The sequence below is a fragment of the Hylobates moloch genome, unplaced genomic scaffold, assembly GCF_009828535.3.
Source record: "Hylobates moloch isolate HMO894 unplaced genomic scaffold, HMol_V3 SCAFFOLD_5, whole genome shotgun sequence".
NCBI classification, from domain to species: domain Eukaryota; kingdom Metazoa; phylum Chordata; class Mammalia; order Primates; family Hylobatidae; genus Hylobates; species Hylobates moloch.
Genome location: NW_026652280.1, coordinates 43,514,725 through 43,528,955, shown reverse-complemented (window position 1 = coordinate 43,528,955; position 14,231 = coordinate 43,514,725). Strand labels below are relative to the sequence as shown.

Here is a 14,231-nt window from a genome sequence, read left to right as displayed (position 1 = left end):
TGCGACCCCGGAGCCCGGCTCCGCAGATGGATCCGCTTTTCCGTGTGTTCGCCGACGCCGCGGGGGCGTGGCGCGGCCCTAGCGCACTGTAAGCAGTTGGGGGTCATTTCCTCAAGGCCCTACTCGCTAGCCAGCACCCCCGGGGCCAGCCCTGGCTGCTGCTGGGAGCCAGGTCGTAAGGGGCAGCGGGATGTTTCTGACGCTGCCCTGGCACATTAGCCCCGGGTCCTTCGGAAGGGTCCTGAGCCACTCGGATCGGATTTCGCTCTTGGGAAAAAGGCCTGGCTCGTGCGCGGAGCGGGGCCAAGGTCCAAGAGCAGAGCTAACAAAGCGGCGGCCTTGCACGGGGATTCCAGCCTGTGGTGGGAACAGAGAGCCGCGGGGGGGGCGGGGCTGCCTCCGTTTGGCCCTCGGCTGCCTGCGAAACGTGGACCGGGTGATGCCCCAGGAGAAACCACCCTAGTAGTTCCGCTCCGAGGGCGGAAGTGCGCGTCTCTGTCTGTGCGGCTGAACAGTTAGCGACATGGTGGCACCCGTGCTGGAGACTTCTCACGTGTTTTGCTGCCCAAACCGGGTGCGGGGAGTCCTGAACTGGAGCTCTGGGCCCAGAGGACTTCTGGCCTTTGGCACGTCCTGCTCCGTGGTGCTCTATGACCCCCTGGTAAGAGAGGTCGCTGGACGGCCGACCCTCGTGCTTTTCGGGTTGAACCTGTGGACGTGCTCCGGGCGCGCTGTAGTTACCGCCCCAGACCTAGGAGGCGAGTCGGGTCGGCTCAGGGGAGCAGGGTTTGGGCTCGGAGTCTCCAGTGGACCTGCCGGACTCGCTCCTCGCCCCTCACCCTTCGCCGTCTCACGCGTGGCGTCATCCTAAGGTCATTGCTGCCCATGACCTGCCAGTAACCTGTTAGTCCCACGCAGCAACCCGAATGATGAGCATCTTACCTGGAGCCTTCCTTGGGAACTGTAGTACAGTTAATCAATTTGGGTTTTAAAACAATTGAAATTTGTAGGTAGATTAAAACCATCATCCCACAGGTGCAATCTCATTTCTGTATTTCCTTCAGTTTTGGTTAATGAACTTTTGTTGTATTGAATTTCAAGGAAATGTTACCTGTGTTTTAGCTACGGGAATGGACATTTCAGAGAAAGTGCCACGTTGGGGGAAAGGTCATAGGGAATGGGGACCCTAAGCACTGATTATAAGGCGGGACTTCCCTCGACTTCACCCAGTCAGTTGGTTATTTTCTTGGCGCTTTCCTTACCATATTTCTCAAGTGAATAGTTTTTGCATGCTCCCCAGAATTCATTATAACCCCATTCCCATTGGCTAATTTAGGTCGATACAGTTAGTCTTGCATCTCAAAAGGAGGCTCAGTATAAAAAGTAAAATGTCGAAAATTAAAATACAACGCAGGAGATGGCTATATGTATTTCTGATCATACTGCTTTATTAATTTGATTAAAAATTTCATTATTGGCCAGGAGCGTGTCTCATGGCTGTAATCCCGGCACTTTGGGAGGCAGAGGTGGGAGCATCGCTTGAGTCCAGGAGTTGGAGACCAGTTTAGGCAACAGAGCGAGACCCCAGTCTCTACAAAAAGTTTAAAAAAAAAAAAATAGCTGGGTGTGGTGGCGTGCGCCTGTAGTCCCAGCTACTCGGGAGGTTGAGGTGGGAGGATTGCTTGAGCTGTGGAGTTTGAGGCTGCAGTGGACGGGGGTCGCACCACTGGACTCCAGCCTGGGCAACAGAGCCAGACCCTATCTCAAAAAAACGTTATTCTCACACCCTTTGGAGATTCAAATATATATATGAAATATTTGTATCCACATTACCCCATCTTGAGCTTGCTTGCCTCTTCCTGGTTTTGGTTTCTTGTTATTTGCATTCTTGAATAACAAGAGAAAGTGCAAAAAACAAGGGTAAACTTTAAAGGGACCATGAGGCAAGGACCGACTGTAGAATGGGAGAGACCACAGCAGGCTCTCCATCATCTCCCACAGCGTCTCCTCATCCAGCGCGGTGAGCGCGAAGCCTTGCGGCATTGCGGCACCGTTCCGCCATGGTTGGGCACTGGGAGGACCCTAAGAGGGGCAGCCATAGGGGTGGAGTTGTCAGGGAAGCAGGAGCCCGGGAGAGCCAGGGTGACACCCTTTTAAAATCAACTCCGTCGTAAAATTAGCAAGGCACACTCTTTGCCAGTCAACCCACGGTCCTGAGATGTTTACAGCAAAGGAAGCAGCTTGGTAAAGTCTGCAAGGACAAACTTGCCCCTGTATCACAGGACAAGATCTGCTTTTAAGATGATTATACTTATGCTTTGATGTACTTACACACTGAAATGAAATTCTGATTCAGCTGTAGAATCCCATCTTTTTGCAGCAGTTGAATGGATTTGTTTCCATGCATTCCATCAGATTTTAAATGATAACCTGGTGTCTGAGCTAGTGAAGTTTAGCATATTGACAAAGAAGTGTTGAGCCTAAAAAGTACTTTGTCCTGTTAAATATTTGCTGGTTGGGCTTTTTTTTTTTTGGAGTGTAGTGGTGACACAGTCTCTGCTCAGTGCAACCTGCAACCTCCACCTCCCGAAATCAAGTGATTCTCGTGCCTCAGCCTCCCTAGTAGCAGGGATTACAGGTGTGCACCACCACACCTGGCCAATTTTTGTGTTTTCAGTAGAGACAGGTTTTACCACATTGGCCAGGCTGGTCTCGAGCTCCTGGCCTCCCGAAGTGCTGGGATTAAAGGCATGAGCCACTGCACCTGGCCTCGATTGGGCTTTTAAGTAAATATCGGAATAAAAGCATTTCAAATGCTAAAATAAAGTTTTGGGAATGATGCTCATTCAGCAAATCTTCGACGACTATCTGTGGGCTAGCCCTGGGCTGAGTGATGATGACACAAGGTAATGAGTGATGACTTGTGGCCACCAAGGAATTCTCAGTCTAGTGGGAGAGACAGTGAAGTACAGCAAATTGTTTTCCAGCCTCAAATAACCTATATGTGAAATATATTAGTTTATGCACATTTGCCTCTTCCTTTTTCTTAGCCATGAGAATTCTAGTTGGCATATAAGCAGATACAAAGCCATTGCCATTGACAACAGATAGAGAAAGGGGCTGTAAAGAGGAAGGTGCTGTAGTCACAGTTAAAATCTTTAGTGGTGTGTGAAGTATGAGAGCTCCAAGTGTGGGGTGAGGTTGGTGAAAGCAGCCTGTTGAGGATCTGTGGAGAACCTGGCAATAGGCCCTGCAGGAATCCGATGTGTGAGGACCTTAGTAGTTGTGGCCTTGTGACATTGTGCCACTGGGTCTGAAAAACCCACCGTCTCATTGGCCATGGCATGCAAAGTAAACTGTGCTTGTACCCATTAATCACAGATTCTTCTATTGAAGGGCTTTTTTTTTTTTGTCAGAGAAACCCTCAGATTGGTGCAAGCATAGTAGGCCTACTTCCACAAGGAAGCAGCTGCTTGTTTAGCTTGGTGTGTCAGGACAGGCTGCCTAGGTGAGAAGGATGTGGGCACTGTAGGAAAGTGAACAGAAGCAGGTGGGTGGATGCAGACGCGAGAGCTCAGTGTAATGGGAGGACAGGATGCTGGGAATGTGGAGTCTCCAGAAAGGCAGGACTGATTTAGAGGAATGGATAACTTAAGCCATGGTTAAGTTTATGGATTGAAGAAGGCAAATCTGTTTGATGTAATCCTGATCTTTTTACTAGCATCGAAAACACTGAAATCTGTTTTTACTTATTAATTTTTCTGTAGGATAAATTCCAGTTTACTAACTATATTTTCTTCTCTAAAGAAAAGGGTTGTTGTTACCAACTTGAATGGTCACACCGCCCGAGTCAATTGCATACAGTGGATTTGTAAACAGGATGGCTGTAAGTATTAACCAGATAGTTAAAGTTGATCTCAATTGCTTTCTGATAAAATATGGTTAGCCATTTTTTTCTCATCACTTCTCTTAATTTAGCGTTACCTTATGTGATGTTATGCAATTGGAGAAACAGAAGAAAAATGGTATTCCCAGTGAAATATCTGAACTGTATTTTTACTTTGTAGCAGTTGAAGCTTGGATTATACAGCAGTGCTTAGGATGAGGGTAGTGCAGCCCTAGACTTTGGCAGGATCCCGTCCCACCTCCCCAGTTGCCTATAACGTTTATTAAAAAAACTTGTAAGCAGGGCCTAGACTGAGGCTGTGTTTTAGAGACTTGGTTTCTTGGTCTGTTTCTGCCATAAACAAGCTATTGCTTTTTCTTTCTATTCTTTTTTCTTTTATTTACTTATTTAAGTTTTTTTTTTTTTGCCAACTAGTTGGAGACTAGAATATTTATTTTTTTAAGAGACAGGATCTCACTTGTTGCCCAAGCTGGAATACAGTGGCTCCATCAGAGTTCTCTGCAATAGCTGGGACCACAAGTGTGTGGCACCATGCCTTTCTAGTTTTTTCGTTTAGTTTAGTTTTTTTTTTTTTTTTGAGATGGAGTCTCGCTTTGTCACCTAGGCTGGAGTGCAGTGGCGTGATCTCGGCTCACCGCAAGCTCCGCCTCCCGGGTTCACACCATTCTCCTGCCTTGCTCTGTAGCCCAGGCTTGTCTCATACTGCTAACCTCAAGCAGTCTTCCTTCTTTAGCCTCCCAAAGTGCTGGGATTACAGGATGAGCTACTGTACCCGACCAGCTATTGCTTTTTTAGGCAAGACATTGCATCTCTATTGACCCTAGTCTGCACCTTAATAACATCTGAGAAGTAAAAGATTGGACTAGATCAAGGGTGTCTTAGAGGTTTGTAAGACCTATGAGATCAAATTATTTTCATAATGATATCAAGAAGTTATTTGCAGTATTCATTCTCATTCCGTCATGAATGTACAGTGTTTTCCAGCAGCCACATGATGTATGATACTGCAGCAGATTAAATACAGAAGCAGATATGAAAATCCAGCTATATTCTAATAAAATCATATGTTAAAGAGATTTGTAGGAATGTAAAATAGTTCCTCTCTTTCATTAAGTTTTTGTTTTGGAAACCATTGGGGTTTTTCCCCATCAAAATGTTATATATGTTCACACATCATAGAACCCATTGTTATTTTTAAGTAAATGGTTAAACACATATTTTTCATATTTCTCAGTTTTAATTTCTAATGTGGTTAATATTGGTACATATGGTTCATATAATCAAAAGCTTTTTGGGGTCCTCAAAAATTGTAAGACTGTAAAGGAATTCTAAGACCAAAAGTTATGAAAATTTCTGGACAAGATTGTCTCCAGGTCTCTTCCATCTCTAAGATTCTGACTCCAGAATTTTCAGTTAAAATATTGGTTGCCTTTAGATGGTGCTCCCAAAATCCTATGATATTTCTTCAGTTATCTTAAATATACCTACTGTAGTATTGACATGGGTTCTGAATTAGTTTTATTTTTCATTCCACACTCATTTGAGGGCATTTTGAGCCAGGCACAAATGCAAAATTTTCTGAATTATTAAGACTTTGCTATGATTTTATAAATGATGTTAAAAAAAGTTTTAATAAGCTACTTATTCCATTTGGTTCTGTAGGATTAGTCACATGTTAGGTCAATAAAAATCATTAAATGGTACAAGGGATGCCTGTTAGTGTGGATAATAAAACATAATTGCAATTATATTAATTGCCACCAGATAACATCAAAGACTGACTTTCAGTATAGGAATTTGTTATAAAATATTAATTTAGACTTGTATGTTTTATCTTCTGTTTAAAAGTGAGGTTACATAAAATGAATTGCTTATGTATTACTGTAATCTATAACTATTATGATTGATTTCCTTTCATTGAACTGCCAGATAATGCAGATAGCCTTTCCAACCCTTTATCGGTGATATATAAAATTTTAAATTTTGTATTTTTAATGTGTCTGAATTTTAACATTACTTTTATGTATAGACATTCTTAAAATCATATAGTTAAGTGGCTTAATTGCTGTGACACATGAAGTTGAAGCCCATGATCACAGTTGGCTGGCAGCAGAGTTAGGACATGAACCTGGGCCTTCTGAATTCAAATGTAATGCTCTTTAGTCCAGCTGCTTCCCTGAAACAAATAAAAAGGAAATCTAAACCCAAATTAGGTTATTTGCCCCTTTTTTGGTACTACTTTTTCTTCTGTTATCACTGAGAAGTTGCAAGTATTTAAAAGATCTATTTTGAAGTATGTCTCTAATTTCAACAATAAGTTATATTCTTGGTACTAGCACCTGACTACAATGTTTCATATAATGTTCCTGCCAAGAGTGTTTAGCCTGCGTCTAATCATGAGGAAACAATCAAACAGATGGAGGGACATTCTGCAGAACAACTGCTGGGTACTATCATTGTCACAAAAATGAGGGGGACTAGGAAACTATTCTAGATTAAAGGAGACTGAAAAGATGTGATATCCAAATGTTCAGTGTATTTCCTTAGATTCTGAATCCCAAACAAAAAAAGTTTTAAAAGGCATTACTGAGAGAATTGGGACATTTTAATATGGACTGTGTATTATATAATAATACTTATCAATGTTAGAATTTTTGAATGTGATAATTGTATTGAGGTAATATAGGAGAATGTTTTTGTCCTTAGGAGCTATATGGTCTTTGAGGATCAGAGACCACAGTGTCTACCACTTATTTTTAAGTAGTTTGCCTCTTAAAAAGTGTGTGTGTATGTATATAGAGGAAGAGTGAGATATTAAGCAAATATGGCGAAATGTTACCAGTTTGTGAATCTAGGTAGAGGGTACAGGGGTATTGTTTTTTGGTGTAGCTTGGAAATTTTTAAAAATTGCAGGAAAAATGAATAAAGATATTTACTGAGATATAATTTTTTTCAGCCCCTTCTACTGAATTAGTTTCTGGAGGATCTGATAATCAAGTGATTCACTGGGAAATAGAGGATAATCAGGTGAGTAGACATGTTTATAATCATAAGAAATGACTTTTTTTGTTTGTTTGTTTGTTTTTTAAGAGGTAGAGTTTCACTCTGTCACCCAGGCTGACGTGCAGTGGTGCGATCGTAGCTCACCTCAGCCTCCTAAGTAGCTGGGACTACAGGTGCCTGACACCATGCCTGGCTGGTTTCTGTGTGTGTTTTTTATTTTTTATTTATTTATTTTTTTTGTAGAGATGGGGTCTTACTTTGTTGCCCAGGCTGGTCTCAGAAATGACTTTTATACATACTTTTATTTTTAATTTTTTTCTTCAACTATGTTGTTCTTTTATGAAGTTAATCTTGCTCATCAGCAACACAAATGCTGTATCTTTTATACTATACAGGCCCCGTACCCTTTGCTCTGATTTCTACTCCCATATTTGTATGCTGTTAACTGTCTCTGAATTTCCTGTCATTTTGGAATAATTTTCAAACTATTCTTACTCGGGCTGATCTGTTTTCAATGCTTTTGGCATACGAATATAGATTTACAAGACTCTTCTCAGTGCTACCCCACACTTCTCTCATGTTATGTTTTTAAAAATTCTCTGATTGAGTTATAACTGTGCTTAAAGATGTGAAATGAGTATTTTCAATAGATTTAATTTTTTCAGGGGGTAATGACAGACATGTTAAAAAAAAGGTTATAAATACAAAAAGTATAAAGAAGGAAAAACCTATACAAAATCTGAGCAGAGTTAACTTTCTGGTGAATGTCATTCCCCGTCTCTAGTTATATGTGTATAATTATGCATAACAGAGATTCTGTTGTATCCGAGGATTTTTTAAACCTTTTTGAGGTGAGATCTGGCTGTATTGCCCAGGCGGGAGTGCAGTGGCTGTTCATAGGTAAGATGATAGTGCACTATGGCCAAGGACTCCTGAACTCAGGTGATACTCCTACCTCAGCCTCCCAAGTAACTGGGACTGCTGGCACACACCACTGCACCTGGCTTAAGTGTTTTTTTTCCAAGAAGTCAAAGGCTAATGATTCTGAAGAAAGTTAGTGTACAGACCCTTACACATGAGTATTATGTGTACCTTCTTTAGTGGCAGAATTCTGTTTTAAGTATTATAATTGGAAAAACAACTGAGGAGACATTTAAGGAACACCACTATTTCAGCAGTTTATAGAAGATACCTTTTAAAAGAAGCGGTGGAATGTCACACATTTGAAACTTAAAAAAAGATAAACCCAAAACATCAGTAGAAGGGATGCCAGAGGGAATAATCTTGATGCCAAGCAGATAGACTTGATAAGCAAATGGGATTTCCCACTTCTCTTTGCTATTTTTCTATTTTGCAGCCCTACTTCATTTAGGCAAGTATCATGAGTGGATGCTAAAAGTACTTAGTAAAAGTTTGATGGGGAATAGAATGTTTACTCAATCCCAAAGTATACTCATATTATCACAAAAAAAAAAAAAAATTAACATCACAGTGAAAATACCTGGCAGACAATACTTCTACTAAATATGAAGGTTAGCTTCACTAAAACTTGGACAAACTGAAATCATGTGCCTCCTGATGGGATGCGCTTATGTAGTAATGCTGTCAAAATGTATATTCTGAATCTCTTCATAATGAAAATCACACTAATCCAAAAAGAGGAACATTCCACAAAGTTGACCTATATTCTTCAGAATACCTATTGTCTCCTCAGAGTAGATTCCTAGATATGAGATTGCTGTGTCACAGGGCACGCACATTTTGTGTGTTGTTAACATGGTCAGACAGACTTCTTGAAACATTTTATTCTTTTCAACTTAGAGGACCTATTTCTGGCTCAGCCATTTTATTGGCACCTTTATCCAATTAAATAAAGGTAAAAAAAAAATCCTTTTTTTTTTTTTTTTTTTCACAATGCTTCTGTCATTCTGATTCAGCTTTTAAAAGCAGTCCATCTTCAAGGCCACGAAGGACCTGTTTATGCGGTGCATGCTGTTTACCAGAGGACAACATCAGATCCTGCATTATGTACACTGATCGTTTCTGCAGCTGCAGATTCTGCTGTTCGACTCTGGTCTAAAAAGGGTTCAGAAGGTAGGTTTGGAGACATGATAATCCAGACAAACGAAATAATATTTAACAAATGAATGATGAGTAGAAGAGCATATATATAATTCTTTAAAACTTTCGAGCAACTTTAAAAATACTATAATTCTAATCTAAATTTTTCTTTTGCACTTATTTAAAATTCTCTATACCAAGACTTTTTCATGTAAGTCATTTTGCTCTCTGTAACATCGTTAAAATTTGGCCATTTAACTTCACATGGTCAGTGGGGGCTCAGAATTGACTTCTCTCATCTCCCTTCTGCTACCTGGGGCTGTGATGATGCTATCCAACCTGTCTAGTTGGATAAGCTCTGAGGTAATTCATTGTGTTTTTTATTATTTCTTAGTAACGTGCCTTCAGACTTTAAACTTTGGAAATGGATTTGCTTTGGCTCTCTGCTTGTCTTTTTTGCCAAATACTGATGGTGAGTATCCTGTTAACTATATGTTAAAAGGGCAGTATATTTGCATACTGTCATATGATTAGAACCTAAAAGAAATGTATTGGGTCTTAATTTTGTATCTAAATGTTTCTATGAAACAAGATGTGAATAACATACTTTTATTATAATAATCAAATGATCTGAGTATAGAACATAAAGTTAAGGGGGGCTTATTAGGATTTTGATAGCTATTGATAATTTAAGTGACTTACTATGTACTCAAGATTGATACTGTTATCAAATATACTGTGGATGTATATAGATCTAATTTGAGGAAAGAATCTAATTCTTTAGAAGGTGAAGGTCTGGGGTAAGTTGAAAAAGTGTTGAATGAAGATGGCATATGAGCATTTCTCTCAAAATGATAGCCCCTTCACATCCCGCATAATGACATTTTGCCCAAGACCACTTAAAATCTGCAAACAGAAAAATTTCCCTTTTGCTGTGAAACCCATCTGTACTTATTTTTGAGTATCTTCTACAAAGATAATAGCCAGTGTGAGTGAGTCAGCCTCTTTGCCTCCACAGTTACCTGGAAGACTGGCCAGGTGGAAAGAGGCAAGGGCTGGAAGCCACCAGCCTCTCTCGCCCTCTAGCAGCTGTGACCCTATGGTTTCATGTTATGCTTCCATTCTGTGCAAGGCTCTGTGGAAGGAGAAGCTGTACACATTCTGGCATCATAACAGAATTTCATTTCTTCCATCTGCATTCAGGCCAAGTCACTGGAGTTTTGTTTTTATTGTTTTTATTTTTCTTTTTTCTGTAGTTGATCTAAAGTAAGAAAATCTTTGAAAAACACATTGGTGGCAAGGCATGTCCTTAGAAAAAGTCTCTTATTTTATCTAGCAGAGTCATCAGGGCTGCCCTTTGGTAATGCAAATTATTAATGATTTTTTATCTTATTAAAATAGTTTTATAGTCACATCTTTCATAGCTTTTAAAAATTTTTAAATTTAAAGTTTATTTGTTTATTTTTTAGAGACAAAGTCTCATTCTGTCACTCAGGCTGGAGTGCAGTGGTGATCATAGCTCACTGCAGCCTCAAACTCCTGGGCTCAGGTGATTTTCCCACCTCAGCCAAGTAGCTGGGACTACAAACGTGCTCCACCACGCCCAGCTAATTTTTTTATTCTTGTAGAGACAGGGTCTATTTATGTTGCCCAGGCTGGTCTTGGACTCCTGGCTTCAAGTGATTCTCCTGTCTTAGCCTCCCAAAGTGCTGGGATCACAGACATGAGCCACTGCGTCTGGATCCCCTTGCATAGCTTTTTAAATTTTTTATTTTTATGTTTTGACACAGGGTCTCATTCTGTTGCCCAGGCTGGAGTGCAGTGGCGCCATCACAGCTCACCTCAGCCTCCTGAGTAGCTGGGACTCCCAAGCACATGCCACCATGCCTGGCTAGTTGCCTTGTATAGCGTTTTAGCCACATGCTTAATTATATGCTCTTTTATTTATTTTTATTTTTATTTTTTGGGATGGTGTCTCGCTTCGTCGCCCAGGCTGGAGTGCAGTGGTGCGATCTTGGCTCACTGCAGTCTCTGCCTCCTGGGTTTAAGTGATTTTCCTGCTTCAGCCTCCTGAGTAACTGGGATTACAGGCATATGCCACCACGCCCAGATAATTTTTGTATTTTTAGTAGAGACAGGGTTTTGTCATGTTGGCCAGGCTGGTCTCAAATTCCTGACCTCAGGTGATCTGCCCACCTCAGCCTCCCAAAGGATCACGCCCTAGGATTACAGGCATGAACCACCACACCCAGCCTTTTATTTTGTTTTAAACAAAATAAAACATAAGGTTTTCAAACAAAACAAAGTCCTCAAATTAACAAACATACCCTTAAATCTTTGTGCATTAGCCATGATGGTAGGGCTCATAGTAGCTGTTCATTATTTAGTTGTCTTAACAACTTTTCATCTTGATCTTTAGGCTGACGTGGTGAAAATGCTCTCTAGTTCCTCTTGAGCTTATTTTTCACTTCTATCATAAATGTCATAGAATGGAGAGAAGGACTGGATTCTCATTTAATAGTCATTATATTTACCAAGTAACCACTGAATAGAGCGTTTTAGAGTGTTCATTGTATTCCTGCAGACATTTATTGAGCATTTTCTTTTTTTTTTATTTCTTTTTTTTTATTAATTTTTTTTGCACACAAAACAATAAACATTTTCTAAAAATACATACAAACAAAAAGATGCGTATCAAACATATTAGGAAGGTTGCACATGGGATGACGGGGAATAGAAATGGGGAGTGGGAATTAAAGAAAATAAATGAGAGAGGGACTTTATATGGATCAATGATAATAACTCAATCCTCTATTTGACAAAGAAGAAGGAGAAGGAAGAGGAAGAAAAAGAAAGTGGGATAAAGGATCAGAAAGGGAGGAAAATAGAAAAAATTAGAGTATGACTCCAGGGTAGACCTGTTTTGTTGTCACTGGGTTGGTTGGTTGGTTTGTCTGTTATATTTTTCATATGTTTCGCCTGATGGCCAGGCTGGTCTTGAACTCCTAGCCCGAAGTGATCAACCCGCCTCGGCCTCCCAGAGTGCTGGGACTACAGGCGTGAGCCACCACGTCCAGCCCCCACATTGCTTCTGGCCTCCGTGGTAGACCTCCCAGATGGGGCGGTCGGGCAGAGGCACTCCCCACATCCAAGACGGGGCGGCCGGGCAGAGGCGCTCCTCACTTCCCAGACGGGGCGGCCAGGCAGAGACGCTCCTCACTTCTTCCCAGACGGGGCAGCCGAGCAGAGGTGCTCCTCACTTCTTCCTAGACGGGGCGGCCGGGCAGAGGCGCTCCTCACTTCTTCCCAGACGGGGTGCCCGGGCAGAGGCGCTCCTCACTTCTTCCCAGACGGGGCGCTCGGGCAGAGGCGCTCCTCACTTCCCAGATGATGGGTGGCCGGGCAGAGGCGCTCCTCACTTCCCAGACGGGGCGGCCGGGCAGAGACGCTCCCCACCTCCCAGATGGGGCGGCGGCCGGGCAGGGGCTGCAATCCCAGCACCCTGGGAGGCCAAGGCAGGCGGCTGGGAGGCGGAGGTTGCAGCGAGCCAAGACCACGCCACCGCACTCTAGCCCGGGCAACACCGAGCACCGAGTGAGCGAGACTCCGTCTGCAGTCCCAGCACCTCGGGAGGCCGAGGCGGGCAGAGCACTCGGGGTCAGGAGCTGGAGACCAGCCTGGCCAACATGGTGAAACCGCGCCTCCAGCCAAAGGAGAAAAAGCAGGCAGTGGTGGCGCGCGCAGGCAATCCCAAGCGGGGGCAGGAGAATCACTGGAGCCGGAGGCAGGGAGTCTGCAGCTAGCCGACTAGATTCCAGCCTGGGCCACAGAGGGAAGAAAAGAAAAGAAAAGGAGAAGGAGAAGAGAAGGAAAGGAGAGAGGAAAGGGAAGGGAGGGGAGGGGAGGGAAGGGAAAGGAAGGGAAAGGAAGGGAAGGAAAGGAAGGGAAGGAAAGGAAAGGAAAAAGGAAAGGAAAGGAAGAAGGAATTGAGCATTTTCAATTATTCGTGTAGTGGTGTGGGAAATTGAAGTCAAGATTCTTTACTTAGAGCTTACAATCCAGTACAGTTGATAATCATAACGTGGTGGAATAGAGAACTCACAGTGAAGCCTGTTTTTTTTTTCCCCCCAGTACCAATATTAGCATGTGGCGGTGATGATTGCAGAATTCACATATTTGCTCAACAAAATGATCAGGTAATAATGTTTAGTAAGAGGCTGGAATTATATTCTGCTTAGTTATATGTCAATACAGACTATATCCAGATTACAGAATTTTAGGGAATGTTCTAATCTAAACCAAAATAATCCAATAGAATCTTTTTTTGACAGTCCTCTGTTAAGATGGTTGTCTACTCTGAACACCAAGTAACCGCTGCCTTGACCATCAGGCTCAGAGTTGTTAGGGGGAAACAGGTCATTAGGTGGAGGAGGAGAGACGGAAGATGCTGTGGTAGTTGTTTTTCTCTTAAAAATTTAAACGAGATATAACATACCTACAGTGACGCATTCCTAGTAGTGTTTATTTGCTCTTCTGAGCTTTACTTAGATGTTGAGTGGTTAAACTAAAGGAGAGAAATTTAGAAAGGGGTTGGTTAACTCTAAACTCATTTATTTAATAGTGAGGATACTTGTTTCTTTGCATTCTGTAAGAAGGTTATAAATGGTTGTGAAAGTCCAGCTATTCAACTTTTTTTTTTTTTTTTTTTTTTGAGACAGAGTCTTGTTCTGTCTCCTGGGCTGGTGCAGTGTTGAGAACATGCGTCACTGTAGTCTTGACTTCCTGGGGTCAAGCAATCCTCCTGCCTCAGCCTCCTGTGTAGTTGAGACCACAGGTGTGTATCACCATGCCTGGCTACTTTTTAAATTTTTTGTAGACACAGGGTCTCACTTTATTGCCCAGGCTGGTCTCAGTCTCCTGGCCTCAAGTGATAGTCCCACCTCCTCAGCCTCCCAAGGTATTAGGATTATAGGAGTGAGCCACTGCCCAACCCACCTTTTTTTCTATATTATATCTATAGTATGTATCATTTTATATTGTAAACTGGAGTAAATTTAACTGGAGTAAGGGATATGTGTATGGTTTTCTTCCTGGGCTGGTGCAGTGTTGAGAACATGCGTCACTGTAGTCTTGACTTCCTGGGGTCAAGCAATCCTCCTGCCTCAGCCTCCTGTGTAGTTGAGACCACAGGAGATTTAAAATATTTGAGATTACAAATATTATATTATCTACTCAGAGGTGCTCCAGTTAGTGATTTAGA

The 14,231-nt window shown here is 42.1% G+C and overlaps 1 protein-coding gene across 1 annotated transcript in view; it reads left to right on the top strand.

The window, feature by feature from the left end:
• Nucleotides 1-137: 137 nt before the first annotated feature.
• The window catches only part of ELP2 (elongator acetyltransferase complex subunit 2), a 46,572-nt gene continuing 32,478 nt past the window's right edge, over nt 138-14,231 (top strand). Inside the window, exons 1-6 of the mRNA XM_032152495.2 lie at nt 138-661; nt 3,808-3,886; nt 6,864-6,934; nt 8,848-9,004; nt 9,366-9,443; nt 13,103-13,167. Coding sequence (XP_032008386.1) covers nt 524-661; nt 3,808-3,886; nt 6,864-6,934; nt 8,848-9,004; nt 9,366-9,443; nt 13,103-13,167 — 588 coding nt within the window. The 5' untranslated portion in view covers nt 138-523. The remainder of the gene's footprint in view (nt 662-3,807; nt 3,887-6,863; nt 6,935-8,847; nt 9,005-9,365; nt 9,444-13,102; nt 13,168-14,231) is intronic.